The sequence below is a fragment of the Rattus norvegicus genome, chromosome 1 (genome assembly GCF_021556685.1).
Source record: "Rattus norvegicus strain SHRSP/BbbUtx chromosome 1, alternate assembly SHRSP_T2T, whole genome shotgun sequence".
Lineage (NCBI taxonomy): Eukaryota > Metazoa > Chordata > Mammalia > Rodentia > Muridae > Rattus > Rattus norvegicus.
The window spans coordinates 222,815,090-222,837,898 of NC_141534.1; the positions used below are offsets into that span (position 1 = coordinate 222,815,090).

Genomic DNA, 22,809 nt, shown 5'->3' on the forward strand with positions numbered 1-22,809 from the left:
TGCCAATTATCATTAGTGGGAATTGCATAAGAAAATATAGGAGCCTGCTTAAGTCATGCCTGTTTTGGAATCTCCTCTTATTTATAAATCAAGAATATTTATAAATAAAATTTGAATTTGCCTTTTATGGTAAAGGTCTTTTACCTAAGTATTTTAGAAATTTAAAATGGAGACTAGAGAATTGAATTGGGGTTTAAACCAGTAGTTGCTCTTGTAGAGGATGTAGGTTCAGTTCCCAGCACTAACATATTGGCTCACAACACGTAATTGTAGTAATGAGATGTTTCATACAACTAATCATTTTATTTAATAAGTTTTATTGTATGTTCTATGAGAAACATCATCTATTTTACTATTATTTGATTTTTATAAAGAGAGTTTGATATAAAATAAAAGGATTCCAGGAAATATATGTAACTCATGGGAATGTTTTAAATGCAACTCAGAGCAAATGATCTGAGTCATAGTTGTATAAAAACAACTGGATTTTCAAAGGTTTGGAGTGCCCTGCTCTATATATAATCTTTGGATAACCTTTTTAAAAATAAAAATGAATAATCTGAATAAATCCTAGGAGCTGTCTCTTTTTTCATTCTCTTAGTAAGCACTGTGTCTGCCTTGGGTATGAGAATTTTGCTGATTTCTTCATCCCCAATAATGAATATAACATATTTCCTAATGTAGGGAATTTTCAGACTGAAGCATTGGGGCCAATAGATATTGAGCTTTATTCTTATTTTTCATTCATCAAGAAGACTATAATGATTTATTAATTTTTTAGGGTTGTGAAATAGTGATTTAGAATTGCTCTCTCAGTGTGATGGTTAATAAGTCTTATTTCTAATACCAGCCAAGTTTCTTTGGCTAGAAGTAGAGGTTCAGTCTAGACCTTTTTAATATTATAGTTATATCTGTTATATATAGTTAGGTAATTTTGCAACTATTTCTGAGAATTTTTGTAATTTGTTCTTATGTTTGATATGCTCTCATTAATTAACAACTCCTTCTTTTAAAAAATTACTAAGATTTTCCTGATTGCAATAACATTTTACAATTATACCCCTGTTTGGTATTCTCATAAAATCTAGGATTAATTAACATAAAACATATTATCATTTTCCCTAAAAGAGTCTACTAAGATTAAAGTGGTTTTAAATAAAACAATTAATTTATAGCAAAGCAGAGACCCATGTTTTAATAACTCTCTCATATGATAAATACGTATGATATTTTTTACAATATCACCAGTGGATTTGAGCATACAGCCTCTGATTGTCTCTGATACGAAGTATAGCAATATAGAAAACAGTACCATGTAACCTCTAGGTGAACCAATGGAAAAAATGGCTGAGCTCTTCTGGTTATTTCTATTCTCAAGTTCATGAGGATTATGGGTCTGACCCAGAGGTTTACCTTCTTTCTTAAGTAAGACAGCCTGCAAACATGGCATCTTCATACAAAGTTCAGGATTTCATCCTTGAAAGTAAGAAAATATATTTGGAGACTCTTATTTGGTGTTTGGCACAGAAGTTAAAAATGCCTAAATGAAAGAAAAATAACACAGCTGGCTTTGGGACCCTCTATCACAAGCTCTAGTCCTATATCTCTTAGTTTCCCTTCTTGAACAAATTATCAGAGCTTTTAAAATTTCATAATATGTTCATCCATAAAAATAAATAATAAACAATAAATCCCCTGGACAGATGCTCTGAAAGAAGCCTGGTGTGACAAAAAATAGTCTTCATCATTTCTCATACATGGTAAGGTGTGTTTACTGTTTTATCCAAATGAATAATACCACTGTTATTTTTCCCCAGGGAACACTCTTTTACTAACATGCCATTTGGTGAGAAATTAGTTGCTGGCTCTAGACAACTGCTAATAGTCAGATCAATAACAAAAACAAAAGTAAAAGAGGTTCTTGTTATGAGTTATTCCCTTTAGTGAGAGGCCAGTGGAAATATAATATGTTAAGAAGTGGAACCAGGAGAGAGATCTGCAGCCATGGAACCCTCATAGGAAAAATATCTCAAGAGGACTTCAACAAACCTTTATCTCACACAACTGGGGAGTAGGTATTTAATGATGCTATGGGACTCCACTATGCTTATTGATCAGTATCACAGGATTATTTTCAATAATTATTTAAACAAATCTGTCTGTAATGAAAGAATTATAGGATTTCAATTTGACATTTGGGTTAAGGGATAGTAATTTATATTTTGTGTGTACAGTACATGTCTGCTTTCCTTAATTGGTATTATTTAACTTTGAGAAGAAATGTCAATGTGTTCAATAGTTTTTTTTTTTAATCTCTCCTGAGATTAAACTACGACGCTGTGACTTAGTAACAAGGTAGTGAAACTTAACAAATTAAGAAATGTTCTTTGCATTTGTGGTGCTCAAGTAGAGTGGTTATAATAAGTACAAAACAAATATCGGAAGTACAAAATCACTGACATTTACTCAACCATGCACAGTTTGTCCATAAGAACACTAAACAGGAAGTCATGATGTATACCACAAAAGCCTATATAGGATAAAAGAAAGATGAAAAATAAATTAAATTAGTATAAAAATAGAATCTAATAAGATAATTTTTAAGCAATTTAAAAAAAAAAGGAAAACCAAGATATAACATGTGACAAGGAACTTTGAAGGATGGCACTGAGTTCATTTTCTATTGTCTGTCTAGGTAGTCTTCAGAATAATATGTTTCCCAGGAAGACTCTATAGAGGAAAATAATATTCATTTACAAGTGGTTATCAATCAGAGCTTGCTTATCAGTGAAGAAGGGGGACATGTGTTTTTTTTTTGTTTTTTGTTTTTTGTTTTTTTTTTTTTTTGTTTTTTTTGTTTTTTTTACTTCAGCTCCAGGACATTCATCAAGTTAAGACCAGTGTACATACTTCTCAACACTCGGCCTTCTTTTTCTTTCCATACTTAGAGCATAATCCTACTTATTGGTAAATTTTTTATCCACCATCTGCATAAGACATAAAGAATTCCAAGAGACAGTTAAAATGTATTCTTTACAATTGAAAGGAATGAAAAGGGTCTCATTTCCCTAATTACTTTCTCAGCCTGTTTAACCTTTGAGTAGAGGATGGCTACTAATTTGTTTGAATTAATTTTATACCCCAAAACTTTGCTGAAGTTGTTTATCAGATTAAGTAGTTCTCTGGTGGAACTTTTGGGGGTCACTTAAGTACACTATCATATCATCTGCAAATAGTGATATTTTGGTCTCTTCCCTTCCAATTTGTATCCTTTTTACCCCCTTTCACTGTCTGATTGCTCAGGCTAGGACTTAGAGTACTATATTGAATAAGTAGAGAGAGAGTGGGCAATCTTGTCTAGTCCCTGATTTTAGTGGGATTGCTTCAAGTTTCTCTCCATTTAGTTTGATGTTAGCTACTGGTTTCTGTATATTGCTTTTACTAAATTAGGGAAATGACACCCTTCACAATAGTCCCAAATAATATAAAATATCTTGGTGTGACTTTAAACAAGCAAGTGAAAGATCTGTATGACAAGAACTTTAAGTCTCTGAAGAAAAGAAATTGAGGAAGGTCTCAGAAGATGGAAAGACTTTCCATGCTCATGGATTGGCAGGATTAATATAGTAAAGATGGCCATTTTCCCAAAAGCAATCTAGAGATTCAATGCAATCCCCATCAAAATTCCTACTCAATTATTTATAGAGATAGAAAGAGCAATTTGTAAATTCATTTGGAATAACAAAATACTCAGGATAGCAAAAACTATACACGAGAATCAAAGAAGTTCTGAGGGAATCAACACCCTGGCTTCAAGAATTATTACAGAGTGATAGTCATAAAAACTGCATGGTATTGGTACAGAGACAGGCAGATAGATCAGTGGAACAGAATTGAAGACACAGAAATGAACCCACAGACCTATGGTCACTTAATCTTTGACAAAGGAGCTAAAACCATCCAATGGAAGATTGCGTTTTCAACAAATGGGTTGAACTGGAGGTCAGCATGTAGAAGAATGTAAATCGATCCATTCTTATCACCGTGTACAAAGCTTAAGTCCAAATGCATAAAGGACCTCCACATTTAACCAGATACACTCAAACTAAAAGAAGAAAAAGTGGGGAAGAGTCTTGAAAACATGAGCACTGGGGAAAATTTCCTGAACAGAACACCAATGGTTTATGCTCTAAGATCAAGAATCAACAAGTGGGACCTCATAAAACTGCAAAGCTTTTGTAAAGAGAAAGACACTGTTACTAGGACAAAATGGCAACCAATAGATTGGGAAAAGATCTTTACCAATCCTACATCTGAAAGAGGGCTAATACCCAAATTATACAAAGAACTCAAGTAGTTAGACTCCAGAGAGCCAAATCACCCTATTAAAAAATGGGGTATAGAGCTAAACAAAACTTTCTCAGCTGAGGATTATTGCATGGCCAAAAAGCACCTAAAGAAATGTTCAACATCCTTAGTCATCAGGGAAATGCAAATCAAAACAACCCTGAGATTCCACTCACACCAGTCAGAATGGCTAAGATCAAAAACTCAGGTGACAGCAGATGCTGGTGAGGATGTGGAGAAAGAGGAACTCTCCTCCACTGTTGGTGGGATTGCAAGCTGGTACAACCACTCTGGAAATCAGTCTGGAGGTTCCTCAGAAAATTGGATATTCCAAGATCTGAGGACCCAGCTATACCTGTCCTGGGCATATACCCAAAAGATGTTCCAACATACAGCAAGGACACATACTCCACTATGTTAATAGAAGCCTTATTTATAATAGCCAGCAGCTGGAAAGAACCCAGATGCCCTTCAACAGAGGAATGGATTAAAGAAAAATGTGGTACATCTACACAATGGAATACTACTCAGCTATCAAAAACAATGACTTCATGAAATTCATAGGCAAATGGAATGAATTAGAAAATATCGTCCTGAGTGAGGTAACTCAATCACAGAAAAACACACTTGGCATATACTCATTGATAAGTGGATATTAGCCAAAAAGCTCGAATTACCCATGATGCAATCCACAGAACACAGGAAACTCAAAAAGAAGGATGACAAAAATGCAGATGCTCCCATTCTTTCTTAAAAGGGAAAATATCCATAGGAGGGGATATGGAAGCAAAGTTTAGAGCAGTGACTCAAGGAACGGCCATTCAGATCCTTTTCCACATGTGGCACATATATATATATATATATATATATATATATATATATATATATATATATATATACAGCCACCAAAACTAGATAAGATTGATGAAGCTGTAAAATTCATGCTGAAAGGGAAAAGATATAGATCTCTCCTGAGAGACACATCCACAGCATGTCCAATACAGAGGTCAATGCTAGCAGCAAACCACTGAACTAAGAACAGGACCCCCTTGGGGTGAATTAGAGGAAGTATTGAAAGGGTTGAAGGAGCTTGCAACCCCATGAAAACAACAATGCCAACCAACCAGAGCTTCCAGGGACTAAACCACTACCAAAAGACTATATATGGACTGACCCAGGGATCCAACTGCATATGTAGCAGAGAATAGCCTTGTTGGGGCACCAGTTGAAGGGGAAGCTCTTGGTCCTGCCCAAGTTAGACCACCAGTGCAGGGGAATGTGGGGCAGCAATAAGGAGGACATATGGGTGGAATGCCCATATGGGGGTTGGGTAGGATAGGGGCTTATTGATAGGAAACCGGGAAGGGGAGTAACATTTGAAATGTAAGTAAAGAAATATATCTAATTAAACATAAAAAAGAAAGGAATGAGATAGGTTTTATTAACTTGGTGGCTAAAAGAAAAATATTTTGGGTATTTAGGTGACTATTCTAGCAATGGATACTAAAGAAGGCTGAGAGCAAGAAATGATCAATATTTATATATTTTTTTATTAGCCCTCTAGCAGATGTAGAGTTAGTGAAGAGTTTTCCCCAATCTGTAGATTGCTGAGTTGTCCTATTGGCTATGTCCTATGCCTTAGAGCAACTTTCCAGTTTCATGAGGTCCCATTGATCAATGTTTAGGAAATTTCTGCCTATGCTAATGAGTTCAAGGCTCTTTCCCACTTTCTCTTCTATTAGATTCAGTGTACTTGGTTTTATTTTGAGGTCCTTGATCCACTTGGACTTGAGCTTTGTGCATGATTACAAACACGGATCTATTTCTTTTTTTCTACATACAGATTATCAGTTAGAACAGCACCATTTATTGAAGATGCCTTCTTTTTTCCATTGTATATTTTCGTCTTCTTTGTCAAAGATCAAGTTTGCTTAAATATATGATTTTGTTTCTGGGTTTTCAATTCTATTCCATTGATCAATGTGTCTGTCTCTGTATCAATACCATGCAGTTTTTAATCAGTACTCTTCTGTAGTAGAGCTTGAGGTCAGGGATGGTGATTCTTCCAGCTGTTCTTTTATTGTTAAGAATTTGATTTGCCAGCACACCTAAAAGCTCTAGAACAAAAAGAAGTAAATACACCCAGGAGGAGTAGAAGGCAGGAAATAATCAAACTCAGAGCTGAAATCAACCAAGTAGAAACAAAAAGGACCATAGAAAGAATCAACAGAACCAAAAGTTGGTTCTTTGAGAAAATCAACAAGATAGATAAACCCTTAACCAGACTAACAAGAGGACACAGAGAGTGCATCCAAATTAACAAAATCAGAAATGAAAAGGGAGACATTACTACAGATTCAGAGGAAATTCAAAAAATCATCAGATCTTACTATAAAAGCCTAAATTCAACAAAACTTGAAAATCTGCAGGAAATGGACAACTTCCTAGACAGATACCAGGTACCGAGGTTAAATCAGGAACAGATAAACCAGCTAAACAACCCCATAACTCCTAAGGAAATAGAAGCAGTCATTAAAGGTCTCTCAAGCAAAAAAAGCCCAGGGCCAGACGGGTTTAGTGCAGAATTCTATCAGACCTTCGTAGAAGACCTCATACCAATATTATCCAAACTATTCCACAAAATTGAAACAGGTGGAGCACTACCGAATTCCTTCTATGAAGCCACAATTACTATTATACCTAAACCACACAAAGACCCAACAAAGAAAGAGAACTTCAGACCAATTTCCCTTATGAATATCGACGCAAAAATACTCAATAAAATTCTGGCAAACCGAATCCAAGAGCACATCAAAACAATCATCCACCATGATCAAGTAGGCTTCATCCCAGGCATGCAGGGATGGTTTAATATACGGAAAACCATCAACGTGATCCATTATATAAACAAACTGAAAGAACAAAACCACATGATCATTTAATTAGATGCTGAGAAAGCATTTGACAAAATTCAACACCCCTTCATGATAAAAGTCCTGGAAAGAATAGGAATTCAAGGCCCATACCTAAACATAGTAAAAGCCATATACAGCAAACCAGTAGCTAACATTAAACTAAATGGAGAGAAATTTGAAGCAATCCCACTAAAATCAGGGACTAGACAAGGCTGCCCACTCTCTCCCTACTTATTCAATATAGTTCTTGAAGTTCTAGCCAGAGCAATCAGACAACAAAAGGAGATCAAGGGGATACAGATCGGAAAAGAAGAAGTCAAAATATCACTATTTGCAGATGATATGATAGAATATTTAAGTGATCCTAAAAGTTCCACCAGAGAACTACTAAAGCTGATAAATAACTTCAGCAAAGTGGCTGGGTATAAAATTAACTCAAATAAATCAGTAGCCTTCCTCTATACAAAAGAGAAACAAGCCAAGAAAGAAATTAGGGAAACGACACCCTTCATAATAGACCCAAATAATATAAAGTACCTCGGTGTGACTTTAACCAAGCAAGTGAAAGATTTGTACAATAAGAACTTCAAGACTCTGAAGAAGGAAATTGACGAAGACCTCAGAAGATGGAAAGATCTCCCATGATCATGGATTGGCAGGATTAATATAGTAAAAATGGCCATTTTACCAAAAGCGATCTACAGATTCAATGCAATCCCCATCAAAATACCAATCCAATTCTTCAAAGAGTTAGACAGAACAATTTGCAAATTCATCTGGAATAACAAAAAACCCAGGATAGCTATAAATATCCTCAACAATAAAAGGACTTCAGGGGGAGTCACTATCCCTGAACTCAAGCAGTATTACACAGCAATAGTGATAAGAACTGCATGGTATTGGTACAGAGACAGACAGACAGACCAATGGAACAGAATTGAAGACCCTGAAAAGAACCCACACACCTATGGGCACTTGATTTTTGACAAAGGAGCCAAAACCATCCAATGGAAAAAAGATAACATTTTCAGCAAATGGTGCTGGTTCAACTGGAGGTCAACATGTAGAAGAATGCAGATCGATCCATGCTTATCACCCTGTACAAAGCTTAAGTCCAAGTGCATCAAGGACCTCCACATCAAACCAGATACACTAAAACTAATAGAAGAAAAACTAGGGAAGCATCTGGAACACATGGACACTGGAAAAAATTTCCTGAACAAAACACCAATGGCTTATGCTCTAAGATCAAGAATCGACAAATGGGATCTCATAAAACTACAAAGCTTCTATAAGGCAAAGGACACTGTGGTTAGGACAAAACGGCAACCAACAGATTGGGAAAAGATCTTTATCAGTCCTACAACAGATAGAGGGTTATATCCAAAATATACAAAGAACTCAAGAAGTTAGATCGCAGGGAGACAAATAACCCTATTAAAAAATGGAGTTCAGAGCTAAACAAAGAATTCACAGCTGAGGAATGCCAAATGGCTGAGAAACACCTAAAGAAATGTTCAACATCTTTAGTCATAAGGGAAATGCAAATAAAACAACCCTGAGATTTCACCTCACACCAGTGATAATGGCTAAGATCAAAAACTCAGGTGACAGCAGATGCTGGTGAGGATGCGGAGAAAGAGTAACACTCCCCCATTGTTGGTGGGATTGCAGAGTGGTACAACCATTCTGGAAATCAGTCTGGAGGTTCCTCAGAAAATTGGACATTGAACTGCCTGAGGATCCAGCTATACCTCTCTTGGGCATATACCCAAATTATGCCCCAACATATAAAAAAGACACGTGCTCCACTATGCTCATCGCAGCCTTATTTATAATAGCCAGAAGATGGAAAGAACCCAGATGCCCTTCAACAGAGGAATGGATACAGAAAATGGGGTACATCTACACAATGGAATATTACTCAGCTATCAAAAACAATGACTTTATGAAATTCGTAGGCAAATGGTTGGAACTGGAAAATATCATCCTGAGTGAGGTAACCCAATCACAGAAAAACACACATGTTATGCACTCATTGATAAGTGGCTATTAGCCCAAATGCTTGAATTACCATAGATGCCTAGAACAAATGAAACTCAAGACGGATGATCAAAATGTGAATGCTTCACTCCTTCTTTAAAAGGGGAACAAGAATACCCTTGGCAGGGAATAGAGAGGCAAAGATTAAAACAGACACAGAAGGAACACCCATTCAAAGCCTGCCCCACATGTGGCCCATACATATACAGCCATCCAATTAGATGAGATGGATGAAGCAAAGAAGTGCAGGCCAACAGGAGCCGGATGTAGATTGCTCCTGAGAGACACAGCCAGAATACAGCAAATACAGGGGCGAATGCCAGCAGCAAAACACTGAACTGAGAATAGGACCCTCGTTGAAGGAATCAGAGAAAGAACTGGAAGAGCTTGAAGGGGCTCGAGACCCTATATGTACAAGAATGCCAAGCAACCAGAGCTTCCAGGGACTAAGCAACTACCTAAAGACTATACATGGACTACCCTGGACTCTGACCTCATAGGCAGCAACGAATATCCTAGTAAGAGCACCAGTGGAAGGGGAAGCCCTGGGTCCTGCTAAGACTGAACCCCCAGTGAACTAGATTTTTGGGGGGAGGGCGGCAATGGGGGGAGGATGGGGAGGGGAACACCCATAAAGAAAGGGAGGGGGAGGGATTAGGGGGATGTTTGCCCGGAAACCAGGAAAGGGAATAACACTCGAAATGTATATAAGAAATACTCAAGTTAATAAAAAAAAAGAAAAAAAAAAGAATTTGAGTTGCTATTCTGCATTTTTTGCCTTTCCAGATGAATTTGAGAATTGCTCTTTCCAGGTCTTTGAAGAATTGTGTTGGTATTTCGATGGGGATTGAATTAAATCTGTTTTAAGTATTGCCTTTGGTAGGATGGTCATTTTTATTATGCTAATTCTGTCAATCCATGAGCATGGAAGATTTCTCCACTTTCTGAGATCTTTGACTTTTTTCTTGAGAGTCTGGAAATTCTTTTTATAGTGATCTTTCACTTGTTTGATTAGAGCTACCCCACGATATTTTATATTATCTGTGGGCATTGTGAAGGGATTTGTTTCCCTAATTTCTTTCTCAAACTGTTTATCATTTTTATACAGGAAGGCTAATGATGTATTTGAGACAATTTGAGGGACCTTAGGTGAAATGCCCCATAGTGGGGAGAGGGAATTTGTAGAGTCCACCTTATGTAAACAGACAGGGCATCAAGTGGAGGGATGTGACTGCCATGCCACAGTCAAAAACTCTGACCCATAATTGTTCTCATGTGAAAGAACTGCAGGATGAAAAATGGAGACGAGCCTGAGGAAAAGGCAGTCCAGTTACAGGCCCAGTGTTGGATACAGTCCAGGGTGAGTCCCCTAGGCCTGACACTATTAATGATGCTACTGTGTGCTTACAAACAGGGGCCTATCATGACTATCCTCTGAGAGGCCCAATGAGCAGCTGAAAGAGTCAGATATAGATATTTATACCCAAGCAATGGATAGATGCTTGTGATCCTTGTGGTTGAATTAGGGAAAAGCTGGAAGAAGTTGAGGAGGAGGGCGACCCCATAGGAACACCAGCAATCTCAACTCACCTGGACTCCCTGGATCTCTCAGACAGTGAGCCACCAACCAGGCAGCATAACTAGTTGATATGAAGCCCCCAACACATATACAGCAGAGGGCTGCCGGGTCTGGACTCAGAGAAGATGCACCTAATCCTCAAGAGACTTGAGACCCCAAGGAGTGGGGACATCTGGTGGTGTGGGTGTGGGTGTGGTTGTGGGGACATCCTCTTGGAATCAGGGGGGAAGGTATGGGACATGGAACAGTCAGAAGGTGGACCAGGAAGGAGATAAAGCCTGGACTGTAAAAAAAAATAAAAAATGTTAACTTGAAAGTAATAAGTAAATTGACAACTAAGAGGAATTAGGGAGTAGGGAGAGGGATAAAGAAGAAGACAAGAGGTGTACATGACAATCAATTGTATTGAAACATAATCTCTGTATGAGAGGGAGTATCAATATAAAATTCATAAATATGTATAGTTTACATGCATTAATGCTTAGAATAATAAAGATGTAAATTATAAATGTTAAATACATGGGAAATTTTTCCCTAAAGATTTTTATTACTGTATACTAATTGTGCAACATAATGATCTTAATTACGATAAGGCATAAACATTTGAAAGTTTGTAGTTACTTTCTTTTTATACTCCATTTACTATTATAGTATATTGTAACCTTTCTTTTTCTTTCCCTTCCTTTTAGTTTCACATACGAAAGAAAATATGTAACATTTGCTCTTGTGACAGTTAGCTTATTTTATTCATTTAACATGATGAAATCTCATTCCATCTACTTTTCTGCAGAAAACATAGTTTCCTTCTTCATGACTTAAAAGAGACATTTCCTTTACCATTCACCTGCTGATGGGCATGTAGGCTGATTTTTTTTTATAATCACCACTGTAAATGGTGCTGTGGTAATCATCGGTGTACAAACATCTCTATAGTAAGTTGTCTTTGATGATTTTGCATATCTGCCCATAAGTGGTGTATATAGATTATGTAATAGTTTTACTTTTATTTTTTTGAGGAATACTGATTTCCACAGTATTTGAATTAATTTAAATTATAAGGTTTACTTTTCAACATTTGGCATTGACAGCATGTGGGTTAAAAAAATCTTAAAAAATAAAAGCCTTTCATTAGAAAAAGTATTCCATGCAGAAAATAAAAAAATAACCATAGATAATATTAACACATCATTTTTATTCCTATAAAGCTGAAATAGGTCTCCACAGACAGTTTAATTGATTACTCTCTAGGCAACCTGCATGAGAGATGTGTTGGTCCCCATGGGCATGCAGTCTTTGAAGGACATCATGTATGTATAAATTTCCTGGATCCCTTGGATTGTTCTCTAGAATAACAATGTTTCTCTCTTTGACACTCTTTTCAGTAGAGCAGTCACAGACCTTTTTGTGGTCATTTATTGGTTTTAATGTAAAAGGTTGTTGTGGTGCTCAGTGAGTTTTTAGAAAAGACTTATTTTTCCTTCTCTTTAATTGTGTGTTTGTGAGCATATGTGGCTACAAAGGCTAGAGGGGTCAGACTAAGTGGAGTTGGAGCTATAGATGGTTGGGGGCTCTTGAGGTAGGTGTTTGGACCCAACCATAGGTACTCTGCAAGAGCCAAATATGCTCTTTTTTTTTCTTTTTCTTTTTTTCGGAGCTGGGGACCGAACCCAGGGCCTTGCGGTTGCTAGGCAACCAAATATGCTCTTAACCCATGAGCCATCTCTTTAGCTCCATGTTAAATGGCTTTTAAACATACACTTGCATATTATTATAGGCCTATGCATTAAAAATTATGTGCCTCAGCTAAGAGTGAGGTCAGTATTTAAATGCTGATTTTCATAACTTTACAGATTTTCTTCTATTTGGTCCAGGCCTGTGTGATAAATTAAACATTTTATAATTTATGTTTAACCATCTGCTGCCATTGAACTTCAGGTTTTGTGACTGGTAATTAAGAATACCTTAGTTCAGCAGGATCCTTTCCTTCATTGGATGTAACTTGCAGTTGGATCTTAAGTGACACTCTTTCATCTTCTTGGAAGAGCAAGGTACGTTTCCAGCTCAACCCTGTCTGTGGTCTATTTACAATTTGGAAATAGAAGGCCAGCTATGTAATGGTACAAGAGTAATCATTTACCATAGATTCAACTTATCACCAAGTTTCTAATATGTTCTGAGTTCATGCCACTTAGTTAAAATCAAGGAAAAAAATCACAAAATTTAAACAATAAGAAATACTTATATAGTAGTCATTTGAAATTCTGTAATTTGGATAGTAGTTCCATAAAGAAAATGTATATGTCATGTTTCTCTAATATTAATAATGTAGGAGATGAAAGAAAAAGGACATAAAGGTAAAAGGGAGAGATTAGTAGGAATGGGAAGAACATGAAATAGGAATAGATGGGTGAATGTGAACAAAATGTATAAACAAAGAGATGTCACAGTGATACCTTATAATTGTAGGCTTAATTGTGACAAAAGGGAGAAAAGAACACAGAGTGCACTCAGTAGTGCTTGTTGAGACAACTAGCACCTGATGAAAGGGGGCAGTAAATGGACAATGCTCCTTTTTTTGAATGTTTTGTGATCTTGGTGATTTGAATGAGAAATGTCCCATATTGTTGAGGTATTTGAACACTTGGTTCTCAATTGGTGCTGCTACACAGAGGATGTTTAGTACCTGCTGACTTGCCAGATGAAGTATTCCATCAAGGAGAGGTTTTGGAAGTATATGGCTTTTTCCTATTTCCAGTTTTCTCTTTCTCCTTCATGCTTTTGATTGCGGATTCAATCTCCTAGCTTCCCGATCCAGCCTACTTGACAGCCTGTTGCCTGCCTCATGCTCTAATAAAATCTTCTTATAATTTGTTTTTGATCATGGTATTTTATCACAGCAAAAAATTAATACATTTTTCCTTCATGTCTAAAATTTCATGCTTATCTTTGTGAAGATGCTTAATAGCAAGTGGTCCTCAAGCATCCTACCCTTCAATATAGTTCCTCATGCTGTGGTGACCCCAACCAAAATTTTACTTTGTTGCTGTAATTTTGCTACTGTTATAAATGGTAGTGTAAATATCTAATGTTCAACCCCTATGAGGTCGCTGCTTTGTCGGCTCTTTCTTAAAACATATTAAAATTTTTGAATAAAGAATTCATTCCAAGACAATACAATTTTTGTATTATGATCTAACATGGAGACACACACACACACACACACACACACACACACACACACACACACACCACTTCATATTCATTGCAAAGCAATCAAATAAACAACAAAATAAGGCGTGGACTCTTACTTCTTCACTTGAACTTAATGGTTACTTCATTTTCTACCTTGAATTAATTACATATGTAAATATATATAAAATCAGCTGTACATAATGCCTGTGACATGTTGAAAGTTATTATTAATAATACTGTATTGAACTTATATTTTCACTAAAATTGTAGTTTGATTCACTATTCATTCACCATGTGTTATTAGATCGTGATCATCCTTCTGTAACAAACTGGTAAATTTAATTACCCAACTCTCATTTATTACAAACTTATAGAGGGTTTTAATGCTGAAAATTTAAAGAATATAACAATTTATTTATAACATTTGTATGGTATAGTCTGTCAATATATAAATTGTCTTATGAAATTAATTTTTATGAATTTCCAGCAAATAATATGAATTAATTTGTGATCTCAATATCTCTTACTCTTTAACATTTTATAGAATATTACAAATATTATATTGAATGTAATTTGAGATATATTGAATGAAATATTAATTAGAAATGTAGTTTGTCAAAATATCAATAAAATGCATATGAATTATTTTGTTTCTCTAAGAGTCTTCACCTTTGTATTATCTCGGAGTACCTAATGTGGGTGATATTGATAGATTTTTTTCCAATGGGTATTGTTTTGTAAGTTCTGTTTTTGTTTAGGCCATAACACTTTTTTTTCACAAGTTGATTCATATAGCAAAAACTTCCTGATCTAATGTAGGTCCTGAGTGCTGTGGTAGATATAGAGGCAGAAACAAAATTTAACCAAGGTTTCTCCAAATTTTTATCAGATACCCAAAGATGGAAGAATGCTTAGGATTTCCCAATAACTACAAAGCAACACTTATTTCCACTTGAGAATAATTTATGAATCATATTCACATTATTATGTGAAAATGTAAAACTTTAAATACAAATACTGGTTCTAACATTCAGGCAGCTTTTACAACTTCATGCTAACTTTGAATTATGAAATGATGTTATTTTTATGTCTCATAATTATTTTACTCTCAGTGTATTTCTGGTAGGTGCATTGGATAATTGAGAAAAACATTTAAAACAGAATAGCTTATATTGCAGGCTTATTAAAGACTGAAGACAATATAGTATCAGGCGCAGAGGAGAATGTCACCCATTTTATCTTTAGAGAAAAAGGCAGTCTCCATATGCATCTCTCTGCATTTGAAAAGGCAAAATCATAATGCTTTCAATGCCTAGTTCTTATGCCCACTGTCTCCAGGCATGCATTATTTGTGTACCACCTAAGGATTCTGTGTTGTAACTTTCCTACTGACTGAATTGGAATAATTTCTCTTCAGTCGTGCCATAAATGTTAGCGTAGATTGGTGTGGCTCCCCTAAAGTTGGTGACTAGAAAATGAATTTTGGAGGTTTTCTCAATATAATGCTAATGGCATGTACTCATGGCTTATAAGTGGAGAGAAGTGAAAGAGCCCAAATGGAATAATCAAGGTATCCCATTATTTTCAGTCAGTTAATTTGGCCATGTATACAAAGTATATTTTGAAAATTGAGGAGGTACCAGTTGGTATAGATAGATTATTTTAAAAACACTAAAGGAAGAGAAGTATATAAAGTGTGAAGGTCTTTTCATGATATGATTACTTACACTATTGAGTGAAATATTGTCATGTAGTAAAAGGATAGTGGCTCATAATTTGAATCTCAGAGTAAAATTTCATATTGTTTATATTTTTGAAAATCACACAAATATATATATATATATTTAACATTAGTTTGAATTTAAGTTAAAAATTACCTACATGTTTCTCTAAAAATGATTAAAATATTTATCTTGAGTTTTTTATATTTTGTTTTTTTCTCCAAGATACTCTATGTATTATTACTACTCCATTAATAGCAATATTTGTTTAATGATAATATACTTATAATTTTTTCTGACATTTTCTTTTTTATTGGTTATTTTATTTGTTTATATTTCAAATGTTATCCTTCTTCCCAGTTTCCCCTCCACAAACCCCCTACCGCTTCCTTCCCCCTACCTCTATGAGAGTGCGCCTCCACTCATCCACCCATTCCTGCCTCAGTACCCTAGCATTCCTCTACCCTGGGTCATTGAGCCTTCACAGGACCTAGGGGCTCCATTCCCAGTGATGACCCATAAGTCAATCCTCTGCTACATATCAAGGTGGAGCCATGGATGTCCCCATGTGTGTACTCTTTGGTTGGTGGTTTAGTACCTGGAAGCTTTGGGGGAGTCTGGTTGGTTGATATTGTTCTTCTTAAAGGTTTGCAAACCTTTTCAGCTTTTATATTCCTTGCCCTAACTTCTCCGTTGGGGTCCCTGTGCTCAGTCTGATGTTTGACTGCATACATCTGCATCTGTATTGGTCAGGCTGTGTCAGAGGCTCTCAGAGGACAGCTATACAGGGCTCCTGTCAGTAAGTGCTTCTTGGCATCAGCAAAAGTATTTGGGTTTGGTGTCTGCAGATGGGATGGATCACTAGGTGGGACTGTCTTTCAATGGGCTTTCCTTCAGTCTCTGTTCTATCTTTGTCCCTGCAGTACCTTTTGACAGGAGGAATTCTGGATTAATACTTTAAAGGTGGGTGGGTGGCTATCCCTCAATCCGGAGTTGTGCCTATCCACTGGATATGCTCGCTAAAGGTTATATTTTCCCTTTTGTTGAGTATTTCAGCTAATGTCCTCCCTGTTGGGTCCTGGAAACCTCTTGTGTCCCTGGCATCTGGGACTTTCTAGTGGTTACCCCCAGTTCCCACTTCCCTATTGCTACAAATCTCCTTTCAAAATTCTGACCATCTGTATTTCTCCTCCATATCCTCCCATATCTGAAATTCCACTCCCGCTTTCCCCTCCCCTTCTCTCTCCCTCCTATCTTCCTCTCTCCATCTAGGTCCCTGAGATTATTTTCTTCTGTCTTCTGAGTAGAACTGTACCTTCCACAGTTTGGTATGATCTTTCGTCTTGAGTTTCATATGGTCTGTGAATTGTATCATGGGTATTCTGAGCATCCTTTTGACTAATATCAACTTATCAGTGAACATATACCATGAATTCACTGTATGTGTGTTCTTTTGTGACTGGGTTACTTCACTTAGGATGATATTGTCACGTTCCACCCATTTGCCTAAGAATTTCATGAAGTACTTTTTTCTTCTGAAGTCATTGTTTTTAATAGCTGAACAGTATTCCATTGTGTACATTTTCTGTATCCTATCCATTCCTCTGTTGAAGGACTTCTGGGTTCTTTCCAGCTTCTGGTTATTATAAATAAGTCTGCTAAGAACATAGTGGAGCATGTGTCCTTGTTACATGTTGGGGCATCTTTTGGGTATATGCTCAGGAGTGATATAGCTGGGTCCTCAGGTCTATGTCTATTTTCTGAGGAACCTACAGACTGATTTTCAGAGTGGTTGTACCAGCTGCAATCCTACAAGCAATGGAGGACTCTTCCTATTTCTCCATATCCTTGCCAGCTTCTGCTGTTACCTGAGTTTTTGATCTTAGCCATTCTGAGTGATATAAGGTAGAATCTCAGGGTTGTCTTGATTTACATTTCCCAGATGACTAAGGATAATGTATCCTATCTATGAGGTAGAGTTCTTAGTGATTTAAACATATCAACTTATTAATTCTCTAAACATAGTTTGATTGGCAATTTTCACTCATATTTTAAACTGAGGCATAAGTGCCTCAGGTTGCATTAGGAATAAAAGGCAGACAGGTCAGTGCCAGAGACTATATTGTGTATAATTACAGCATGCTACCTCTCAGAATGCTTACATGATTTCAAATCACCTTTAAAAAATATGCACAATAATCATGCAATTCAGTCTGACAGTTTATTGGTATTGGGAATGCTGCATTGGTAATGAAATTATACAGATAAAGTCATTTGAGTGACATGAATGATCTGGCATCAATTTTTGTACAGCAAAAATATATTTACTTTATATATTTATTTTTATAGGTGAAACAGAATTTCAAGATGGACAATAACACTAAGTTGTCTACATTTATACTTTTGGGATTGACTGACAACCCAGAACTACAAGTCCCTCTGTTTATAACATTCAGTCTCATCTATCTCATCACACTGATTGGGAACCTGGGCATGATTGTGTTGATCTGGCTGGACTCCCGCCTGCACACCCCCATGTATATTTTCCTCAGTCACCTTTCTCTGGCAGACTGTGTTTACTCCTCATCTGTGACTCCAAAGGTGATGGCTGGGTTTCTCACAGGGGATAAAGTTATCTCCTATGGAGGATGTGTTGCACAAATGTTCTTCTTTGTAGCTTTTGCCAGTGTTGACTGTTTCCTACTTGCTGTCATGGCTTTTGACAGGCATGCTGCAGTATGCAAGCCCTTACATTACACTACAACTATGACTACTAGTGTGTGTGCTCGCATGGTGATAGCCTGCTATGCCTGGGGTTTGTTTGAATCTGCTATACATACTGGATTCACCTTCTCCCTCCCCTGCTGTGCTAATGTGGTCCATCACTTTTTCTGTGATATACCTCCAATCCTGGCTCTTTCTTGCTCTGATATCTATGTGAATGAGATCGTGCTCTTTATCTTAGCTTCATTCAATGTCTTCTTTGCTCTGATTGTTATCTTGACCTCCTATGCATTCATATTCATTGCTATTCTCAGGATGCGTTCAGCAGAAGGGCAGAAGAAGGCCTTCTCTACTTGTGCATCCCACCTCACTGCTGTCACCATATTCTATGGAACTGTAATCTTCATGTATCTACAGCCCAGTTCCAGTCATTCTATGGACAATGATCAAATGGCATCTGTTTTCTATACCATGGTTGTTCCCATGTTGAACCCAGTTGTTTATAGCTTAAGGAATAAGGAAGTTCATAATGCTTTCAAGAAAGCTGTTGAGAAAATGAACACTTTGCTGAGCTCCTAATTTTTAAATCACTTAGATTATGTATTTTGAAATATCACTTAGATTGTATATATATTGAAAATAGTTGAGCCGTGTTTTTCAAAATCATGTTGATAAAATATTAAACTTTTCATACAAACTTTTCATACAAGTATTATTTTGGTTTCTCCTATATTTTACTAAAATATCACCTCCTTTTCTTGGTGAGTTAATTTTTACTTAATAGGAAGGGTTCTACTGCCCCTTGGTGGTAGTCATTTAGAACTTGTTAAAAATGAAAAGTTACAAAGTTGAATTACTGCAAATCAGACAGTGTGTAACTTCCTGCTTCCTTCCATCTCTGTTAAGAAGGAAAGGCACTTCAATGAACACCTTCAGTGAACAGCTCTCCCACTGATATTTAGACATCTCTTCCTATGTTTTTGCCCAGTCTGCTTTAGGCATAGTCTCCTGTAACACAGTCTCAAACTCACTACATAGCAAATATTGACCCTGAATTTCTGATTGTTCTACCTCTGCTTATCTTAAGTGTTGATTATAGGTATGATCCACCAAAAGCATAGAAGTGTGGCTTTATGTTCTATTCTGCCTGGCTTGGTATAGGACATAGGACTTTCTGCATGTTAGACATGTCCTTCACCAGCTGAGCTACATCCCTGTCACTGTCTTTTAAAAGATATAGCAGCCCATCAGTGTGTGAGTGCGTGCATGCATGCGTGTGTGTGTGTGTGTGTGTGTGTGTGTGTGTGTGTGTGGTGTGTACATGTGTGTGTATTTCTATCATCTCTATTCTCTATATCTATATCTATATCTATCAAAGGAAAGTCTTAAAGTAATACAGAGTATACTTCAGAGTCTCAGCCTGATTAATAGGACAGTGAAAAATAGCAAAACTAGTTACTTTGTGTGCAAGGGCAACTTTTTCATGCCCTAATTTATCACTATGTTTTAATTTTGGATTTGATGTTCTTCGATTTTGAAGACAGGGTCTTACTATGTAGCCTTGGTTGACCTGGAAATCATGATGTACAAAAGGCTGCCTCTGCCTCTGCCTCCTAAGTACAGAGATTAAATGCTTGTCAACACTTAACTTTTTCTCAGGAGATTTAAAAATCTGTGTGTTTAATTAGTAATCTATTGTTGTGTAACAAGAGTCCCTAAAATTTAATGGCTTAAGACAATGTTTGAGTATTTTATGATATAATATGAACATTGGCATTCTTCTATTTACATTTATTTTCACCCATGAGGTTCTTTATATTATATGAGGTCTACTGAACTTGAAAAGCTAGGTTAATTTTACTGTTTTATTTTGGTTGGACATTGGCATTGTCTGGATATGTTTTCTTTATTTCTATATGATATAGTGACTGGGCCAGTTGGTTGGTAGACATGATTAGGAAGATATTTCTAAAATCTGAAAGTGAAAGTAAAAGACTTCTTCAAGTCAAACCTTCAAATTCTCCCCCCAAAATCACCTTCTATGGGTTACTACAAGTCTTATACCTTACTTATAATTTATATCTGAAGAAAAAGTGATCAACTCTTGGGAAAAGGAGTAGCAGAAAGTTTGTGTTCATAAGATGATGATTATAATCTGGCTCCATTAGAATAATTTGGCTGAGCTAAAATAAGAAAACAAATTATAGTAGTCCAAAACAATCTACTTCTCAAGCATCAGAATCTAGTATAGCAATGTGAAATGCACTATTCTGTGTTGAGACGTTCTCACTTTGGAATGAAGGGTCTATTAAACCACATACATATTTACACAGAGGAAATGTGCGTCACAGAACCTCATTTGTCCTTTCCTTGGAAGTGAAATTTCTTATGTGTTTACTTTATTGGAACTTCTATGAATAAGCCCATTGAAATGTGGAGATTGCTTTAAATATGATTCTGAACATATATAGGTGACACTTGCACACCCGTGTTTTTTGCCACTCTATTCTCTTAAAGCGATCTGTAGACTCAGTCAAGGTGTTCTACAACAGAAGAATGTGTAAAGAAAACATGGTAGTATGAACAGTAAATTTCTATTTTGCCCAATAGTAATTATAACACAATAAGGAGAAAGCATGACACTAAAAATAGTCAGATTAAGAGAAATAAGGCAGCTTCAGAAGGACAGCTATCATATGGCCCCTTTTATATGGTGAAGTTAGTATAAAAGCAAAAATAAAAAAAAACCCTGAAAGTCCTATGCTTACTTTATAGAAAGGGTATGCGGGGTGTGGGGTAGATCATGGAAACTAGAGAATGTAATAAAAGTGGACCCAGCTATAGAAAAAATAATTCATGAATGGAAATGTTATAGGAATACTAAATATAATAAGTAATATTTAAATCAACCAAAGAAATGTAGAAGAAACAAATTGGTAATGTGTACCGAGAAATCTTTTTCTTTAGCAGTTTTAATTAGTATCTAAAATTGTGCATAATGCTGAATATAATTATGACATTTCAGTTAGTGTCTTCACTCTATTTTAGTCATATTTACTTTCACTACTAGTTATTATTAGCCCCTTTAGCCTTTATGTAATGCTTCCCCTTTTATTTTTATGTATTTTTACCTCTAAATATCACATATGAGAGACATGTGTTGGTGAGAATGGTTGATTTAAAATTTTGAAGTGACGTGAATTACTTTGGCTTTTACAGTTGAATAACATATAACTCTATCTATCTATCTATCTATCTATCTATCATCTATCATTATCTACCTATTATAAATTATTAATTTGTTGATAGAAAATTCATGTAATTATATTTCTCAGCTATTTTGAACAGATTATCTATAAACATGGCTATGGAAGTATCTTTATGGAAAACTGACTTTGTTTCGGTGATTACTCTTTATAATCAAGAGTAGCATATCAAGATCATAAGGTAGTTTTTATTTCACTGTCTTTTTAAAAAATTATCATTAATCTTTTTTACAGTTCAGTTTTTATACCGTTTTGATCTGCCCTTCAACAGATCCTCATATCATTCCTCCTTCCATATCTCCCAAATTATGCCCCCATCCTCCTCCCTACCACACCCCACCCCATTACTTTTCCCCACTTCTTGGGGCCTCAAGAATCTATGGTTAAGGTGCTCCTTCTCTTACTGAGGCCAGACTGGGCAGTATTCTGCTGTATCTGAGTCAGAGGCCTCACTTGGGGACTTCGGTTTATTAACCTTCTTGAGTTATGTGGATCGTACTCTGGGTATTCTGTACTTTTTTGAGTAATATCCACATATTATAAATGTCCTTTTGATTCTGAGTTACCTCATTCTGGATTATATTTTCTAGTTCTGTCTAATTACCTGCAAAACTCATGATGTCCTCATTGTAACTGAACCACATTTCTGTATTTATTATTTTGTTGTGGGAAATCTGAACTGTTTTCAGCTTCTGGCTATCACAAATAAGGCTGCTATGAACATAGTGGACCATATGCTCTTGTGCATGGTAGATCATCTTTTGGGTAAATGCAGAAGAGTGGTATAGTTGAGTCTTCAGGTAGATCGATTTCCAAATTTTTGAGGAAATTGCAGATTCATTTCCATAGTGATTGTGCTTGTTTGCAATCCCACCAGCAATGGAGGACTGTTCCTCTTTCTCCACATCCTTGGCAACATGTGCTGTCACCTGAGTTTTCGATCTTAGCCATTCTGATTGATGTAAGGTGGTATTTCAGGGATGTTTTTATTTCCATTTCCTTGATGACTATGAACTTTGAAC

General features: G+C 36.2%; 1 protein-coding gene across 1 annotated transcript; it reads left to right on the plus strand.

Moving 5' to 3' along the window:
• Positions 1 to 18,164: 18,164 nt before the first annotated feature.
• Or5b24 (olfactory receptor family 5 subfamily B member 24) lies at positions 18,165 to 19,100 on the plus strand. The gene has a single exon (NM_001001043.1). The coding sequence runs from the start codon at positions 18,165 to 18,167 to the stop codon at positions 19,098 to 19,100; it is 936 nt and encodes a 311-aa protein (NP_001001043.1).
• The last annotated feature ends 3,709 nt before the right edge of the window (positions 19,101 to 22,809 follow it).

Coding starts and splice junctions, on each gene's coding strand:
- Or5b24 (NM_001001043.1), top strand. CDS start 18,165: ATGGACAATAACACTAAGTTGTCTACATTTATACTTTTGGGATTGACT.